The sequence below is a fragment of the Salmo salar genome, chromosome 03 (assembly GCF_965601325.2).
Source record: "Salmo salar chromosome 03, fSalSal1, whole genome shotgun sequence".
NCBI lineage: Eukaryota > Metazoa > Chordata > Actinopteri > Salmoniformes > Salmonidae > Salmo > Salmo salar.
Genome location: NC_138293.1, coordinates 62,240,291 through 62,258,459, shown reverse-complemented (window position 1 = coordinate 62,258,459; position 18,169 = coordinate 62,240,291). Strand labels below are relative to the sequence as shown.

Genomic DNA, 18,169 nt, shown 5'->3' with positions numbered 1-18,169 from the left:
CCCTGTACTGGCAGACAGGCCAGGAGATAGTGCCATCCCTGTACTGGCAGACAGGCCAGGAGATAGTGCCATCCCTGTACTGGCAGACAGGCCAGGAGATAGTGCCATCCCTGTACTGGCAGACAGGCCAGGAGATAGTGCCATCCCTGTACTGGCAGACAGGCCAGTAGCGGGTGCCTAAACAATGGTCTGTGTCATCCTCAGTCCAGGAGCAAGGCAGGAGATACACAGATGGATTTGAACTAGCTGCCTCACCTGTCCAGTGCTACCTTCCCATACCCTATAACGACCACATGACCAGAATCATTGTATGATGTGAACACATAGTTAGTATTTGCCAGCTGGGATGCGTCAGCGATGTAGGTAATGTAGGTGGAGAGCAGAGTGATGAGTGAAGTGAGGACTGATAAACACTCTCTTTCTGTGTGACCTGTTATGAATTATGAGAACACCTGCCGTCCTGGGACAAAGCCTCTCTGTGATCCTTAGAAATGAACGATTTTACATTTTACGCTGCTGTTGACGTCCAAACCCCAGGTGCTTCAGCTTATTACCAACAGAACACTTGGCTGGCGCTCATGAGGAATTAGGGTGGGGCAGGATTTGGACCGTACTGAGTGTGGCTGTGGATTATAGTTTCAATGATCCATTACCTTTCCATGGCCTTGCCATCTCCATGTACGCAGGTATCTACATTTCTTTACGTCGTGTGATCGTCTCTGTTAACAGGACCAGCCACAGAGGTTCTACAGTTGACTATTACGTCATTATATGGGGCCAGCTCTCAAACCTCCACTCTTCCTAGCCTGAGCTCATTGAGCCAGAGCAGAGCTGAGCCGAGCATGGCTGAACTTGCCTCTGGGGGGGCTGTAATAACTCTGGAGAGAAGCCCTGTCAACCCCTGCCCTATTGGCTGTCACATGGACAGAGATGCCCCATTTAGGAGAGGTTAGAGTTACATACTTGTCCAGTCTGTCATAGGAGATGCAGTCTTCTCTTTCTGTGTGTGTTTATGTGTGTGCCCTGCAGCTGCCAGAGTCAATTCCAGGAGTTTTAGGGCGGATTTCTGTTTTTGTATTCTCATTCCAGGATGTCTGGCTCGAATTCTGCCAAGATCAAAGCTGAATGGCCCCAGGCTCTTTCATTCTTACATGCTAACAGAGGAGGTAGATGTGTGCAGAGAAGGCGATGAAGCCAAGCCCTCTAAAGCCATGCTTCTCAACTTGTTTTGCCTCGGGACCCAAATTTAACCAGGTTGTCTCAGCTGGACCCAATATTCGCATCACGAAAAAATAATCGGCAAAATACAATCTGGAAAACTATTTTTAATGCTATTGTCACGACTTCCGCCGAAGTCGGCTCCTCTCCTTGTTCGGGCGGCGTTCGGCGATCGACGTCACCGGCTTTCTAGCCATCGCCGCTCCATTTCTCATGTGTCCATTTGTTTTGTCTTGTTCCATACACACCTGGTTTTCATTCCATAATCACACTGCATGTATTTAGTCCTCTTTTTCCCCTCCATGCCTTTGTGTGTAATTGTTTATTGTTATGTGGATATTGTTCAGGCGCTATACTTTTGTTATGTTCCGTGTTTTGGGCACGTTTATGTTTTTATGTGCTGTCGTTTTTGGACCGGTATTAAAGTACGCCTGTTTACTACACTCTGATCTCCTGCACCTGACTTCGCCTTCGTACACACCCCTAACAGCTATATTGATAGTAAATGTAGTAATTATATGACATGGGAATAACATTGCCAATAATACAAGTTTGCTGATATTCTTAATGAAGAACGTTAATAAACTCAGGGCCGGAGTAATGCAGGGGCTTACGGGGCTAAAGCCCCTGGGCCAAGGCCCTTGGGGGGATCCAAGAGGCAGCAACTACTAAACTTCAGCCATCGAAGAGAAGTGGGACAACATTCCACAGGCCACAATCAACAATCTGATCAACTCTATGCAAAGGAGATGTATCGAGCTGCATGAGGCAAATGGTGGTCACACCACATACTGACTAGTTTCTGATCCACGCCCCTACCTTTCTTTTAAGGTATCTGTGACCAACAGATGCATATCTATATTCCCAGTCATGTGAAATCCATAGATTAGGGACAAATTTATTTCTATCAATTGATGATTTCCTTATATGAACTGTAATGCAGTTAAAATCGTTGAAATGATTGCATGTTGCGTTTATATTTTTGTTCGGTGTATATATATTTATATTTTACTCAGACACCCGTGACCCATTCAAAACCTCCCGTGACCCACCAATCGCTGCTCTAAAGCCCACTGATGAACTCTCGATCTGTCCTCCCACATGTAAGCAAGGCAGAGTGAATAACACGGCTGGCAGCGTTCCTCCTCCTCTGACTGGCCCCCCCTGTCACCTAGTTGCACTCCTCCTCCACCAACCGCTGTGCTGTCTCCCTCATCCCATGCCCCACTCCCACTGCCACTCCCACTCCCAACCCAATACAAACAAAGTCCTTCCCTGACCAGGGGCCAAATCCACCCAGCTTGACTCTCCACTTTCCAAAACCCCTCCTGCCTTGCGAGTGAAATTGCAGCATGGTCCTACAAATAGCCCTGGGCCTGACCCCTCTCCCTCCTTTATCTTGTTTTCCTCTCTCTCTCTCTCTCTTCTCTCTCTCTCTCTCTCTCTCTCTCTCTCTCTCTGTCTCTGTCTCTGTGTTCCTGTCCTATGTGTCTCTTTGGCTTCAAGTTTCTCTCCTCTCTCCCACTCTGTCTATTTCCCTTTCTCCTCTTGGGCACTGGAACAGCTGTTTTTGTTGACATGCTGTGATTGCGACCTTTTACCAAGCGCCAGCCTCGTCTTGTTGTTGCTGCTTCACCTGATACTAAGTCCTCTCATGAACTTTATGTTCCAGCCCACTCACCACTCTGACTCTAGACTTGCATGTAACCGTCAGAACCTTACGGTCTGCCTTGTGTGATGAATGGAATATGTACAGTACCATATATACAGTGAAGGCATGTTGTTCTGTGGTTCATATTTACACTATTTGTTCTGTTCATAATTAGTGTGTTCTCTCCGTGCTGTATGCTGATGTGTCCGAGTTGTTGTTTTAGTGGCAGAGGTGCATAAAGATGGCAGCCCCCATGTACTTACCACAAATGCCTCGTTTGCTCAGTTCGCCGTGTTGTACATTTCTCTCCGTTACTCTTTTTTTTGGTACCGGCTTTTGCGAAGTATACATGATCTCAAATCTAGCTCCAAGACAGTGGCAATTTGAAAAAACAATTTACCGCCACATTGAACCATGTCGCGCGCTGTAGTTTAAGAACTATGTGGACCAGTGCTAAAAACAATGACGCAACATCGGAATTTCTCCATCTTTATGCACCTTTGCCGTTGAACCATCTCAGCGCCTGATTCGCAGCTCTCTGTGGAACAGAGCAGAACAGAAATGAGACTGTTAACATTCTTCCTGCATCCTAAGATCTTGTTCTTTATGGAAATTCATTAGATGAGTACCCAGCATGCCATGAGTCACCATCAGATATTCATAGCACCACTGTTTACTAAATTAGCCAGCCAATCATAGCACATGCCTCTCTGCCTCCATGCCTGATGCTGATTCTTCTGCATCTGTCATTATTTATTCCTTGTTTTGCTCGGCTTTCTCTCTGTTTTTCGTCCTTTCTCTCTTCCTTTCCAGTCTCTGTGTCCCGTTGTGTCTCTATTTCTCCCTGTTTGTCCCTCCCTGCTCTCTCTCTTTCTCCTCCCCTCTCTCCCTCTGAGAGCACAAATCTCTCATTCACAAACAGAGGCCAAAAGAGGCTCAGCTGATGGGATGAGATTATCTTTTTTTCCTGATTACAAATCAACGTCAGCTTAAATATATACAAAAACACAACTCCCCTCACTCCGGTCCATCCCTCCCCCTCTCTCTTCCCTCCCTCACTCTAGCTTCCACCGCCAACCTCCCCTGCCTCTGTCCCACCCCCTCTCTCTCTCTCTCTCTCTCTCTCTCTCTCTCTCTCTCTCTCTCTCTCTCGCTCTCTCTCTCTCTGCCAGCTCTAAGGACGTGTCTCAATTACTCTTGTTGCACAGGTTGTGAGCGAGGGAAAGAGAGGGAGGAGAGAGAGAGAGAGAGAGATAAACACACACCACCTAGAACGTCAAACAAGAGTAAGTGTCAGACAGAAACAGGCAGAGAGGAAGAAGGGAGGGAACAGGGGAGATAAAGGATAGAAGAAATAGCTGACCGTGAGTGAAAGAGGAGAGCAACAAAGATAAACAAAGAGAACTTCATCTGTTTTGTTTTTGAAGTGAGACAGTAGTGGAGAGGTGTGTGTATATATATATATATATAGAGAGAGAGGTAGACCCAGCAGAAGCAGGACTGCTGTACAGTGTGTTGTGTTGGGACCTTCCTCCAGGGAGCCTAGTGGAGCAGAGCTTGGTGCCTGGTGAGAGAGTGACCCCCCTGGGACACAGACACAGCCATGGATCCCTCTGCGTCGGATGAGGTTGGGGACGAGTGCAAGGAGAGCAGGAAGATCCACTTTGCTGTGCAGTCCTCGGCACCCACCCAACTGGACCCCCGGCAAGTAGAGATGGTAAGTGAGAGAATTGGTTTGACCCGGGTAGAACAGTGTCTGTCTGTGTACAGTCAGTATGTGTTTAGCTTGTCCTCGGTTAACCTATGTGTGTGAGTGTGTGTTCATCGTGTTCTGCGTGTGTTGCGTCTGACCTGTGTGTCTTGTGTGTTTTCTTGTATGCATCTCAGTTTATCGTGTTATGCACGTGTGCTACAGATGTTCGACCTCACAGCCAAGCTTAGGGATAACTTATTGTTGATCACGGCCACTGTCAGGATTGGAACTTGTGTTTTACCAGACTAGGACAAACCATGTCATATTGGACCATCAGTCTTAACTGCAGTGTGACTTCTCTTTTTTTGTTGCATCTTGATCTGTGGCCTGATCCTGTCTTTTTCTGCCACATGGTTGAGAATACAGTGTTGTCATCTCCTTCTCGGCTGTTTCTTATACTTTTGTTCTACGGCCTATTTAACTATGGGTCCCATTGTCGCTGAATGTTATCACTCTGGCCAGTTAAACCTTATAAAAGTCGACCATGGTTTGTTGTGTCGTTGTGGTCACAGAACTATAGTTAATGATTACACAAGTGACTAATATTTGTCTTGATCTGACAGATTTTCTATTGGACTGCTAGTCCTTCTCACTTTGTAGAGTCTGTTTCCCTGTCTTGCCTGGTTCTTTTCTGATGTTTGCCTGTAGCCATAGAAAGATGGAACGGGACAATTCTGGCTCTTCTCCTTGGCCCTGCAGCCTGTCGACAGTGTGTTAGATTTTAGTCTGGGAGAAAGTGGGTCAAAGTAGGAGTTGGTTGGTGTTGTGTGAGATCCAGGCCAGTGGCTCAGCCTCAAAAGATAGAGAGAGAGAAATAGAGAGAAATAGAGAGAGAGGAAGACAAGAACGCTATACTATGAAGGAGTGCAGAGAAACAGGCACAACCTGTTTTCTCTCACTTTCACCTGCCTGGTGTCAGCTCCCTGAGCTGCTGTCCCTGTTACAGAGCTCTATCTCACATCAGCTAATAGTTTGGCGTGGCGCCGTCTCCATGCTTTAGCCTGATTGAATCACTTACACTGTACAGTCTCTGACTCAAGGGCACGACTGCAGCACTCAAACATCTTGGGCTGTGAACCCATGACCCTCTCCTCTCCCTGTCCAACGGCCTTCTCTGCTTCAGCCCTGAAACCCTCTCTCTCTCTCTCTCTTAGAGAAGTGTTAAACCCCTCTGGTCTGTTAGTCATCGTTTTTATGTTCTTTTCTGTTGATGGCTCTCTTTCTTCCTTTTTCTCAGAGGAACTGTTGCTCAATCTCCCCTTACATCAGATGTTGTGATAGATTATTTCTCTCAGCCTGCAGCTGCAGGCAGACTGACCCTGGCCTTTGCCTTTGGCCAGAGCCTCCTGTGGGGGCAGCTGGCTGGCCTGCTCCCCCACCCTCCATGGGGCATCGTGTCTGGCTGGCGCCCCCATCCGGAGAGCAGAGGCTGGGGTCATCTGGTTTATTTGAAAGCAGTTCAGATAGTTTACAGTGAAGTCCACAGTAACATTCACATCTAAAGAGAGGTGCAGGTTAAATGGTGCTGACTGTACTCTACTCTGGAAGGGGCTCCATGAAGGGACTGCTGTCTGTGAGTTGTGTTGGTTATGTGTGCGTGTGCGTGTGCGTGTGCGTGTGTGTGTGTGTGTGTGGGTGTGTGTGTGTGTGTGTGGTCTTTCTGATGGTTGTGCTCAACTTTTTTTATTAAGACAGGTCAACAGTGTGTGTGATTTAATGTAGGTACCCATGTGTACAAGCTAACTTGTGTGTTTGTGGGCGAGTGTTGAGGTGTGTGCCGTTACTATACCACACAAACATACTGTCACAAACATACATACTGTGGGGAGAGTGGAGGATGTTTCACAGCTGTGTGTGTGTGTGTGTGTGTGTGTGTGTGTGTGTGTGTGTGTGTGTGTGTGTGTGTGTGTGTGTGTGTGTGTGTGTGTGTGTGTGTGTGTGTGTGTGTGTGTGTGTGTGTGTGTGTGTGTGTGTGTGTGTGTGTGTGTGTGTGTGTGATTACTGGAGATACAATCTAGCAGTGGTTATTTTGGGGCCCCAGGGACAATGGGGTGGGCATAGTTAATGACTAAGACTCATTTTAGGAGACCCTCATTATCCCACAGCATTAGACACACCCACGCATGTATACGAACACATAAACACACTCAAGGCCAGTGTTTGCTAAGGGGGTTTGATACACAAATCACTTCAATTATGTTAGCGCAACAGTTTTAATGACAGCTACCAACTCTAACTACGTAGACTGCAGTACAGTTAGTATACTAGACTAGCAGAGGCCCATAGGAGTCATTTACCCAGAAGCACAACTAACATGATTTAACAAACAGCAACGTCACAATGACCGGTTGTATTCTACCGCAGGGTTGTTTCCATGACGACCAAACGCACAGCGACGTTCCACAGCCTCCCTCACAGATCACCTCTGAAAGGTCACTGTTTTAATGGAGGAATGTCTCCGTGTGGCTGGGTCGTTTGCATATGCGCTAGCTTGCACATGTGTAAATGTATGAGTGGGTCCAGGATCCTGATTTCTGCCCTGGGGGTTTTAATGTGAGAGCGGCTCCCATAGCTGACACCTAGTGTGCCCTGGACCTGACTCAGACAGAGAGCGAGAGAGAGAGAAAGAGCACAGAAACATGCCCCAACGGTAAGGTGACCAGATTTTGGATATGAAAATCGGGTACATTTTTGTTGTAGCTAGCGGCGTGAAAACATTATAAAAACAATGTCATGGAACTACATTTTCACTATAGTCCTTTCAAATACTTGTAGTAATTTTAACACAGTCTAGGATGGGTAATCCATCTCTATCTAGTAGTTTTCAAGTTTGGTTCAGTGGTTAAAACGTATCACTGATCAAATGTTTGGCTGAACATTCTTATAAAAAGGCTGCGGCAAAGCCACGGGAGCAAGCAAGTTTGGTACAGGGACAGACAACATTTTGACATGCAAATCTGATTGGATACAGCGTTGGATTATTGAAATATCAGACTCCATATCAGATTTAACTCCAGAGTTGCTTTTTTCTTTCTGAGGGCCAATCGGGGACATTTCTGGGGACCGCTCTAGTCGGGGACAGCTCACCAAAATCGGGGACTGTCCCAAGAAATCGGGGACGTCTGGTCGCCCTACCCCATGGCCTCATTCACACTTAACACTCAGACCAACTAGACAAGACCCCAGCACATCCACTGGCTTGATACACGTGTAGGCTATGACCACTCAACATCTGTTTTAGGGAAACTTCATGCAGATAAGATTTGTGTTTCTTGAGAGTCGTTTCTGTTGTGGTGGCCTACAGTACAGGATCAACAGCACATGGCAGCGTGTGTTTAACCTCCCTATTCCCCCATGTAATGCTCTGGGAGGGACTGGTGTGGGGGAATGCTCATAATGGACACAGATTAGGGTCATCGTTCAGACTGAGAGGCTCCAGTTGATTCACTCACAGTGAGTCGGCCCGTCCCATTTGTCTATGGACTAAACACACAACACGAGCCCTCTCCATACTAATCCCAATGTCAATCCACCTCTGATCCTATGGATTGATAGATAAACTCAGGAGACCAAGGATATCAAAGTACACCAAAGGGCAATAACCGCCCGTTCACCTATTTTAGGTCCAATCTAAATGAATCCAGCAGATGGGATAGAGAGCCTCTGTTGGGGTGGAAGGGTGAACACCCTCACCCCACCTCACTCTCCTGAGTTACGTGCCCTTCCTCTGGCTGGGCGTCACACAGCAACCTTTGGTTCAGCGAGTGTTTGTGTGGTAACACTGTGGATCTGATGGACTGTCAATATGCACTCCTAACCAGAGCTTCTCAGCACAGAGCATGATGGGTTGGTAAAACACCATGATCATTTAGGCTGCATGTGTGTGTCATGTCACCGGAGTGGGTTCTAATCCAGAGGTGATTCGTTAATGCAGTTTATCTGCCAATGGGATGTTTCGAACGATGAGTATTCCAGTAAATGAAAATAGTAATTAAATATTTTATGCTTATTAAGGTGTTACATTAGTTATACCTCATTCACAACAAAAGGCAGTGCTTTTTTCCCCCCTCTCTAAGGTCATCACCTGAGCTCTTGTTGATGAGTGTCTTGTTATCAATAACAGCATAAGTGGAATTGATTTGGCTGGTGTAATCAAAGCACTATGGATTGCCAATTGTGTGATACATTACAAAGTAACAGCTGTTATTAACTGTATAGTATTGTCCCACAGTAACAACAAAAAATATAGAAAACAATGGCTTAATCATGCCCATACCAATAAGGCCTTATTTTTTTTACTTACACCATTTTGTTTTGTTGTGTTAATTTGAAGCGTGTGTCTGTATGTCTATTTTAAAGAGCAACTGCCCCTAAAAAACAACTTCTCATTTAGATATCAGTCATGTGACGTTGATATGAGTCAGAAACAGTTATTCTACTGTCAAAATTGGCCACGCTACAAAGTGAAAATAGGATAATTTTGTTCATAAAGTCAGTCTCGTCCAAAATTGAGTTTTGTGAGACTTGGGGTCTTGACTGCATCGTAACGGAAATGAAGGTTGGGTTTGTTTCAATCCTGCCCACAGCTGGCAGCATACAAGTAATCATCAATTCGGAGTGTAGCTTTAGGTGACCCGATCGTGGTAAATTTGGGTTGATTTTGGATATCACTATGGGGCTAGATAGGGACTACTGGTGAATTACACAATGTATATGTGACAATATATTAAATTCCAATAGCTCCAAATTTCAATGACTTAAAACCTCAAACCAACTATAAATTGTAGAAATTCATATACAAATTTGGAAAGCATTTCATGACAAAACTGCAAGGTTTGCAACATAAAAACGTTGTCTCATTTTCATTGTGTAATTTATCGACGGTCCCTAACTAGCCCCGGAGATAGGCTATCCAAAGTCAAACCAATTTTGCCACGATTGCACACCACCCGGCTGAAGCTAATGGGCTAAATTACTTGTCTTACTCTTCCAACCTGCGAATACACACACAAGACAATTCAGTCATGGCACCTAGCATTTCTTAATTAACCAAATCTAAAGCGAGGCCAAATCACAAAGTGCAGTCGTCCTTTAAATAGATCAGGAGGAAGTGGCTTTGCGACTCCCCTCCACAGTGACCAGGTTATTTGGTTGTGTGTCTGTTGTTACAACTGTCAAGTGTTCCTCAGCATGTGTGTGTTTACTGTCCATCACGTGTGCACAGGTGTTTGTGCAAGCACAAGCGTGTATGGGGTTTTGTGTGCACACTGCTGTGAGCAGGGTTGGGTAGGTTACTTTCTAAATGTAATCCATTACAGTTACTAGTTACCTGTCCAAAATTGTAATCAGTAACATTGCTTTTGGATTACCCAAACTCAGTAACGTAATCTGATTACTTTAAGATTACTTTAAGATTACTTTCCCTTTAAGAGGCATTCGTAGAAGACTAAAAGGATCCAACAAATGCATTATTTTAGTGTGTCATCATAGGGGTCTCTGACTTGTGGTCACGCTCGCTCAGGTGGAACAAACTTAAACTTGTGCCATTTTTCAATGCTGAATTGAATGTCATTGAGAAAACAGAAAGGTGTCGTAATGTATTTTTTCGCTAACATCCTTTCAGAATTGAAAAGTAATCCAAGAAGTAATCATCTATTTTCTCAAAAAGTATCTGTAATCTGATTACAATCTTTTTTGCTGGTAACGTAACTGATTACAGTACATTTTTTGTAATCAGATTGTAATCAGATTACATGTAACTGCTGTACATTTGCATATCTAGATACGATCTTATTCTATTAGGAAAGTGAATCCCACACTAATACTGCTCCTCTTTTTAATTGAATCTCATTGATAGACTATTAATAAACTCAGGCTGATTGACATTCTGTTGTCCTTTACATGCTTCCCATGATCAATGTTTTCCATGTGGCTTATCTCTCTAATTATTTAACTGTAGTCAATATGACTGTTTCTCTCTTGCGTAGTGTAGAAGACCAATTCCTTTTGTGTGACTGTATGTGCTCATACTTGTGTGTGCCTGTCCTCTGTGAGTCTACAGGTGTTGTATAAACAGGTAAAGCACAAATATTGAAAGTAGGCCGAGTGATTTGTGGTGTGATGACACTGTACGCAGTCATCAAAAGATCAACCAGAGAGCACTTCAAGAGCATGGGGGCTTATTATGATGTAACGTGTGTGTGTGTGTGTGTGCTGTTAAAATGCTACCACCCAAGCCTGTGTTATTATAAACGAGTTCCCTGTTGGATTTGGGTACACACATGTACAACACTGTAACTGTCACGTCCTGACCAGTAAAGGGGTCTTTTGTCATTGTAGTATGGTCAGGGCGTGGCAGGTGGTGTTTGTTTTGTGTGTTTTGGGGTTTTTGGTCTAGGGGATTTTGGTTATAGTTTTCATTTTCTATGTTTTGTTTTCCAGGTTTGGCCGAGTGTGGTTTCCAATCAGAGGCAGGTGTCTTTTGTTGTCTCTGATTGGAAGCCATACTTAGGCAGCCTGTTTTCCTTTGGGTTTTGTGGGTGGTTATTTTCTGTTATAGTCTGTGAACCTTACGGAACTGTTTGTGGTCGTTTGTTTTTTCTTTGTTTAAGTGTTCTCTTTAAATAAACAAGTAAGACTGAGCACTATACCCGCTGCGCCTTGGTCTGTCCATAACAACGCTTGTGACAGTAACAGCGCTCTCCATAAATCACACCTAGCACGGCCTGCCTAAATGTCAACTCCATAGGAATTAACATTATATCCTGTGAAATGATTACCCAATGCCTCTGAATATAATGTCAGTAAAATGCATTAATTTCCATAATCTCAGACCCTATTCTAAACATGCACATCCACATAGTAGGTAGTCTTGTGCACTCTTGTACTACCCATCCACTCCAGTCAGCCAGCCAGCCAGCCAGCCAGCCAGCCAGCCAGCCAGTCAGCCTGTGAGCTACAGGCTCTCAGCAGTGCACCCTGCTGCTGTGACAATAACAGCAGTACCATTTCCGTTGAGGGGAGAGAGAGAGGAAGGATTATGATCTTACAGCTCTGTTGCAAACAACAGTGGTGGGGGTTCTGGATCTGTCATGTTAGCTGATCCTATCAGGAGTGGATCAGAGGGTTGGGTCAGTACCAGGACCAAGAACTGCCTACATGGGTCTGGGTTTACAGTGGCAAGAAAAAGTGTGTGAACCCTTTGGAAATACCTGGATTTCTGCATAAATTGTTCATACAATGTGATCTGATCTTCATCTAGGTCACAACAATAGACAAAGAGTCTGCTTAAACGAATAACACATAAGCAATTATACGTTTTCATGTCTTTATTGAACACACCGTGTAAACATTCACAGTACAGGGTTGTAAAACTATGTGAACCCTTGGATTTAATAACTGGTTGACCCTCCTTTGGCAGCAATAACCTCAACCAAACGTTTTCTGTAGTTGCGGATCAGACTTGCACAACGGTCAGGAGGAATTTTGGACCATTCCTCTTTACAGAACTGTTTCAGTCTAGCAATATTTTTGGGTTGTGGTGTGCACTGCTCTCTTGAGGTCATGCCACAGCATCTCAATTGGGTTGAGGTCAGGACTCTGACCGGGCCACTCTAGAAGGCGTATTTTCTTCTGTTAAAGCCATTCTGTTGTTGATTTACTTCTGTGTTTTGGGTTGTTGTCCTGTTGCATCACCCAGCTTCTGTTGAGCTTCAATTGGCGGACAGATAGCATAACATTCTCCTGCAAAATGTCTTGATAAACTTGGAAATTCATTTTTCCGTCGACGATAGCAAGCTGTTCAGGCCCTGAGGCAGCAAAGCAGCCCAAAACCATGATGCTCCCTCCACCATACTTTACAGTTGGGATGAGGTTATGAGGTTTTGATGTTGGTGTACTGTGCCTTTTTTTCTCCACACATAGTGTTGTGTGTTCTTTCCAAACAGCTCAACTTTAGTTTCATCTGTCCACAGAGCTACTGGAACATCCAGGTGCTCTTTTTCAAACTTCAGACGCGCAGCAATGTTTATTTTGGACAGCAGTGGCTTCTTCCGTGGTGTCCTCCCATGAACACCCTTCTTGTTTAGTGTTTTACGTATCGTAGACTCATCAACAGAGATGTTAGCATGTTCCAGAGATTTCTGTGAGTCTTTAGCTGACACTCTAGGATTCATCTTAACCTCATTGAGCATTCTGCACTGTGCTCTTGCAGTCATCTTTGCAGGATGGCCACTCCTAGGGAGAGTAGCGACAGTGCTGAACTTCCTCCATTTATAGCCAATTTGTCTTACCGTGGACTGATGAACATCAAGGCTTTTAGAGATACTTTGGTAACTCTTTCCAGCTTAATGCAAGGCAACAATTCTTCATCTTAGGTCTTCTGAGATCTCTTTTGTTCGAGGCATGGTCTTTTCCCGGACCTGCTGTTTTCGACTCTCTCTCTCTCTACCGCACCTGCTGTCTCTAACTCTGAATGCTCGGCTATGAAAAGCCAACTGACATTTACTCATGCACCCTCTACAACCACTGTGATTATTCTAATACTTTTTTGGACCCTGCTGGTTATCTATGAACGTTTGAACATCTTGGTCATGTACTGTTATAATCTCAACCCGGCACAGCCAGAAGAGGACTGGCCACCCCTGAGAGCCTGGTTCTTCTCTAGGTTTCTTCCTGGGTTCCTGCCTTTCTAGAGTTTTTCCTAGCCACCGTGCTTCTACATCTGCATTGTTTGGGGTTTTAGGCTGGGTTTCTGTATAGCACTTTGTGACATTGGCTGATGTAAAAAGGGCTTTATAAATACATTTGATTGATTGATCCACGGTATAGCGCGATTGGAATTTAAAGGCAATGTTCCCGCTGCATATGTCAGCTCGATCGGAAATAACCCTTACATTTCAACCGCACTATACTGCGGATCTTCCACGATGCGGATTGAATCGACCCCTTAGTGTGTGTATGTATAAGAAAGGACAAAAGTGGAACAGTCCTGTGTTTGTATTCGACTGACTGTTGACCGATGGCTAATTAACTGAGCAGTGGGGTAGTGCAGTGGGCAGGTCAGTGAGGATGGGTAGTGGAGTGGGCAGTTGGGTGATGATGGGTACTGGGGTAGGTGTGACATCATACTGCCAGTTGCTATAATTACTTCCTGTCTCTTCTGATGTTTGCTGGTTACTCATTGAATCCCAGTGAATGGTGCCTGTATCATCATATATTCTACTGTGACACTGTGACAAGTGTGAGTGGATCTGACAGAGGTGTGACATGACAGAGCTCCCGAGTGGCGCAGCTGTCTAAGGCACTGCATCTCAGTGCAAGAGGCGTCACTACAGTCCCTGGATTGAATCCAGGCTGTATCACATCCAGCCGTGATTGGGAGTCCCATAGGGCAGCGCACAATTGGCACAGCGTCGTCCGGGTTAGGGTTTGGCTGGGGTAGGCCGTCATTGTAAATAAGAATTTGTTCTTAACTGACTTGCCTAGTTAACTAAAGGTTAAATAACAAAAATAGAGCTGTGTAGCTACTGTACTGTATATGACTCTTAGATGTTAGAGAAGCTAGAGAGAAAGGGGCTGAGGTTCCTATAGGTGGGTGTGTTAAGGTTTAAGAACAGGTACATGGAGACAGTATGGGGATGCTGGTGTTTTGTTTTATTTATTAGGATCCCCATCAGCTGACATCAGTGGCGACAGCTAGTCTTACTGGGGTCCGACATAACAAAAACTACATTACAGACAAAATACTTTACAATTTATATACATTTAAAAACATGGAACATTAATGGCATCAAACACATCAAAGATGTGGTTTCCATGTGGTTGATTCCATTCCATTGACTCCGTTCCAGCCATTATTATGAGCCGTCCTCCCCTCAGCAGCCTCCACTGACATACATGTCTGTACATACACACTACAAGTAGGTCACATGGGGGAGAGGCGTTGTGCCGTGAGGTGTTGCTTTATTTGTTTTTTGAAACCAGGTTTGCTGTTCACTTGCACTATTTAAGATGGGAGTTCCATGCACTCATGGCTCTGAATAATACTGTACGTTTCCTTGAATTAGTTCTGGACCTGGGGACTGTGAAAAGACCCCTGGTGGCATGTCTGGTGGGGTAAGTGTGTCACGCCTGCTCCCGCTCCCCTTCTCTGGTGCTTGAGGGCACAGGCTACCCTTCTTTACACGCACCTGTCACCATCATTACGCGCAGCAGCGCTCATTGGACTCACCTGGACTCCTTCACGTTGTTGATTACCTCCTGTATATCTGTCTGTTCCTCGGTGGTGTTCCCTATGACCACATTAATTGTTGTTATGTGTTCCTGTCCAGACGTTGTTCCTGTTCCGTTTCATGTCCATAAAGACATTTAAACCTTCACTTGCTGTACCTGCTTCTCATGTCCTGCATCGTTTCTTATAGAATGCGGACACCATTACATGAAGCATCAGGGAGTTTTTTAGGGTTTTGTTTTGTTGATGATGTCGGACCCGGGGCCGCCGCCTATGGAACCGGGGGTGCCTAAGCTGGCAAGTCGGGCTGTCATGCCCTAGCTGGCTCAAGAGGTTTCCTTGCCCCGGTTGGCTCAGCAGGTTCCCATCTCACTTCATGCTTCAGTCGGCTCGTTGGGCTCCTATGCCTCAGGCGGCCCATTATTTTTTGTTGTTGGTGACGTCGGGCTTGGATTCCGCCGCCATTGGAACCGGGGGTGCCTAAGCTGGCTCGTCAGGCTGTCACGCCCGAGCTGGCTCTTGAGATTTCCTTGCTTGGCTCGGCAGGTTTCCATATCACGTCACGCCTCAGCCGGCCCATCGGGCTTTCACGCCTCAGCCGAATCGTCAGGCTCCCACGCCTCAACCGGCTCGGCAGGTGGGGGGGGGGGTTACTGTCACGCCTGCTCCCGCTCCCCCTCTCTGGCGCTTGAGGGCACAGGCTACCCTTCTTTACACGCACCTGTCACCATCATTACACACAGCAGCGCTCATTGGACTCACCTGGACTCCTTCACGTTGTTGATTACCTCCTGTATATCTGTCTGTTCTTTGGTGGTGTTCCCTATGACCACATTAATTGTTATGTGTTCCTGTCCAGACGTTGTTCCTGTTCCGTTTCATGTCTGATAGCTATTAAACCTTCACTTGCTGTACCTGCTTCTCATCTCCTGTGTCGATCCTTACAAAGTGTGTGTGTCAGTGCTGTGTGTAAGTTGACTATGCAAACAATTTGGAATTTCCAACACATTAATGTTTCTTATGAAAACAAGAAGTGAGGCAGTCTTTCCTCAACTCTTAGCCAAGAGAGACCTGCATGCATAGTATTAATATTAGCCGTCTGACTACAATGAAGAGCATGACGTGCCGCTCTGGCTATAGGGATGCTCTGACCCCCTATTTCAGTTTGTTTACACAAAGTTCCAACCTGCTATCTTCTATCCACATGCAGCCGGCATGTGCTGTACATCTCTTCCTTCAAACACGATGATCATCAATGTCTCTTGTGTTTCACTTCTTTTTCTTTCATCAGCTCATAATACCAGCAGCATTCTGTTCAAGTAGGGAGAGAGATGTTCTTTATTTCTCTATTATATTTTGTTATCTGTCACCAAAGGAATTTCATTACTTTTCGGTCTGTGCTGAGTTTCCAAACCACGTCAGCACCACCAGGCTTTTGATTTAAACCTTTGATGGTTTTGTTCTTGACAGAAGTGTTGCCGCGTTGCTAATGCCTCTTAATAGAAAAATAATCGCAGTGCACAAAGGGAAGGATTACTTTTCATTTTATTGTGTCATTTCCTTTAGCACTTAGTGAGACCTAAAGGTCCAACCATTTAATTTGTCTGGGCTCTCCCAGGGCCTGACACGGAGACGAAGGGAGATACCACTGGAGAATTGAATAGAGTGAGTCCTGCTGCCTTAGAGTTCAGGCAGACACAGAGCTGTGATAGCAGAGGGTGAATGAGGCTTTGCAGCTATGTGCTCTTAATCAGAGGTGGACAGAGCAGAGATGAAGGGGTAAAGAGAGAGAGGGGGACAGAGATGGAAGTGTGGATTAGAGAGAGAGAGCGACAGAGAATAGTAGCAGATGGGATATTGACCTGCTTGTGTGAGAGAGAGAGATTTTAATGAGTTGTGTTTGACAGTGTTAGGTTGGATGGGTGGTTAGTCACTCCTCAGTCGTGAGTGCGTGCCCGGTTGCACACGTAAGTGTACTTTAATTGCATAAAAGTTGCCATGCACATATGCAAACACTATTCCCGGTCAGTGTAGCCCATGCGTGTCTGTGTGAGGCCGGGCATCCTAATTGTACAGTATATCAATCACTTGTAAATCTATATGCGTTTGAGTTGAATTATGGCCCAATTGTTACAGTGAGAGAGACAAGGATGGAACGCCGTTTTATGGGACCAAAGTGCTGCGTCCACCTCTATATCTGGGATCTGACACACGCTGGGCTAATGAGCTGGGCTAATGTAATTAAGTAGTACCTACCCTATACCTGGAGGACAGGACAGGACAGGACGCCACTTAGGGTTGACAGGGGAGTATAACATGGGGGTGTGTCTCTCATTTGTGTTGTGTTGGCATTGCAGTTGCTGGGTGGATATAGTGTCTCCCTTTAGAGATGGTTGGCTGGTATGACGTAGTAGAGCTCTGCTTAGTTTTAGCAGCATTAGCTAGAGAGAGCCTCTCTCGCCTACGCAGGGTCCACTGGGGGTCCTCAGATCTAGTTTACACTGTTCTACTGCTGTCTTTTAATAGGCTGGCCCGTTAGCTGGCCTATCTACGAGGACCGCCTCTGGAGAGCAGACCCACATCAGCCAGATCTGCACCCCACTCAGCAATGCAAGGGGTGCTAACCCTCACACTCTCTCTTTTTCTATATGCACGCACGCACACACACACACACACACATACATACATACATTACATTACATTACATTACATACATACATACATACATACATACATACATACATACATACATACAGTACCAGTCAAAAGTTTGGACACCTACTCATTCAAGGGTTTTTATTTATTTTTACTATTTTCTACATTGCAGAATAATAGTGAAGACATCAAAACTATGAAATACCAAAAAAACAAAAAAGTGTAAATCAAAAATATTTTTATATTTTAGATTCTTCAAAGTAACCACCCTTTGCCTTGATAACAGATTTGCACACTCTTAGCATTCTCTCAACCAGCTGTCTTGAAGGAGGTCCCACATATGCTGGGCACTTGTTGGCTGCTTTTCCTTCACTCTGCGGTCCAACTCATCCCAAACCATCTTAATTGGGTTGAGGTCGGGTGATTGTGGAGGCCAGGTCATCTAGTGCAGCACTCCATCACTGTCCTTCTTGGTCAAATAGCCCTTACACAGCCTGAATTAGTGTTGGGTCATTGTCCTGTTGAAAAACAAATGATAGTCCCACTAAGCGCAAACCAGATGGGATGAAGTGTCGCTGCAGAATGCTGTGTTAGCCATGCTGGTTAAGTGTGCCTTGAATTCTAAATAAATCACAGTGGGAACAACACATGCAGAGATCAT

The 18,169-nt window shown here is 45.3% G+C and overlaps 1 protein-coding gene across 3 annotated transcripts in view; it reads left to right on the top strand.

The window, feature by feature from the left end:
* The first annotated feature begins 4,088 nt into the window (after positions 1-4,088).
* The window catches only part of LOC106601002 (protein phosphatase 1 regulatory subunit 1B), a 33,144-nt gene continuing 19,063 nt past the window's right edge, over positions 4,089-18,169 (top strand). Inside the window, exons 1-2 of one of the 3 annotated variants that reach the window (XM_014192840.3) lie at positions 4,089-4,233; positions 4,407-4,586. In XM_014192840.3, coding sequence (XP_014048315.1) covers positions 4,473-4,586 — 114 coding nt within the window. In that variant the 5' untranslated portion in view covers positions 4,089-4,233; positions 4,407-4,472. Of the gene's footprint in view, positions 4,315-4,406; positions 4,587-18,169 lie in introns of all 3 variants that reach the window. The other 2 variants (XM_082973662.1, XM_014192839.3) reach the window with 2 other exon arrangements.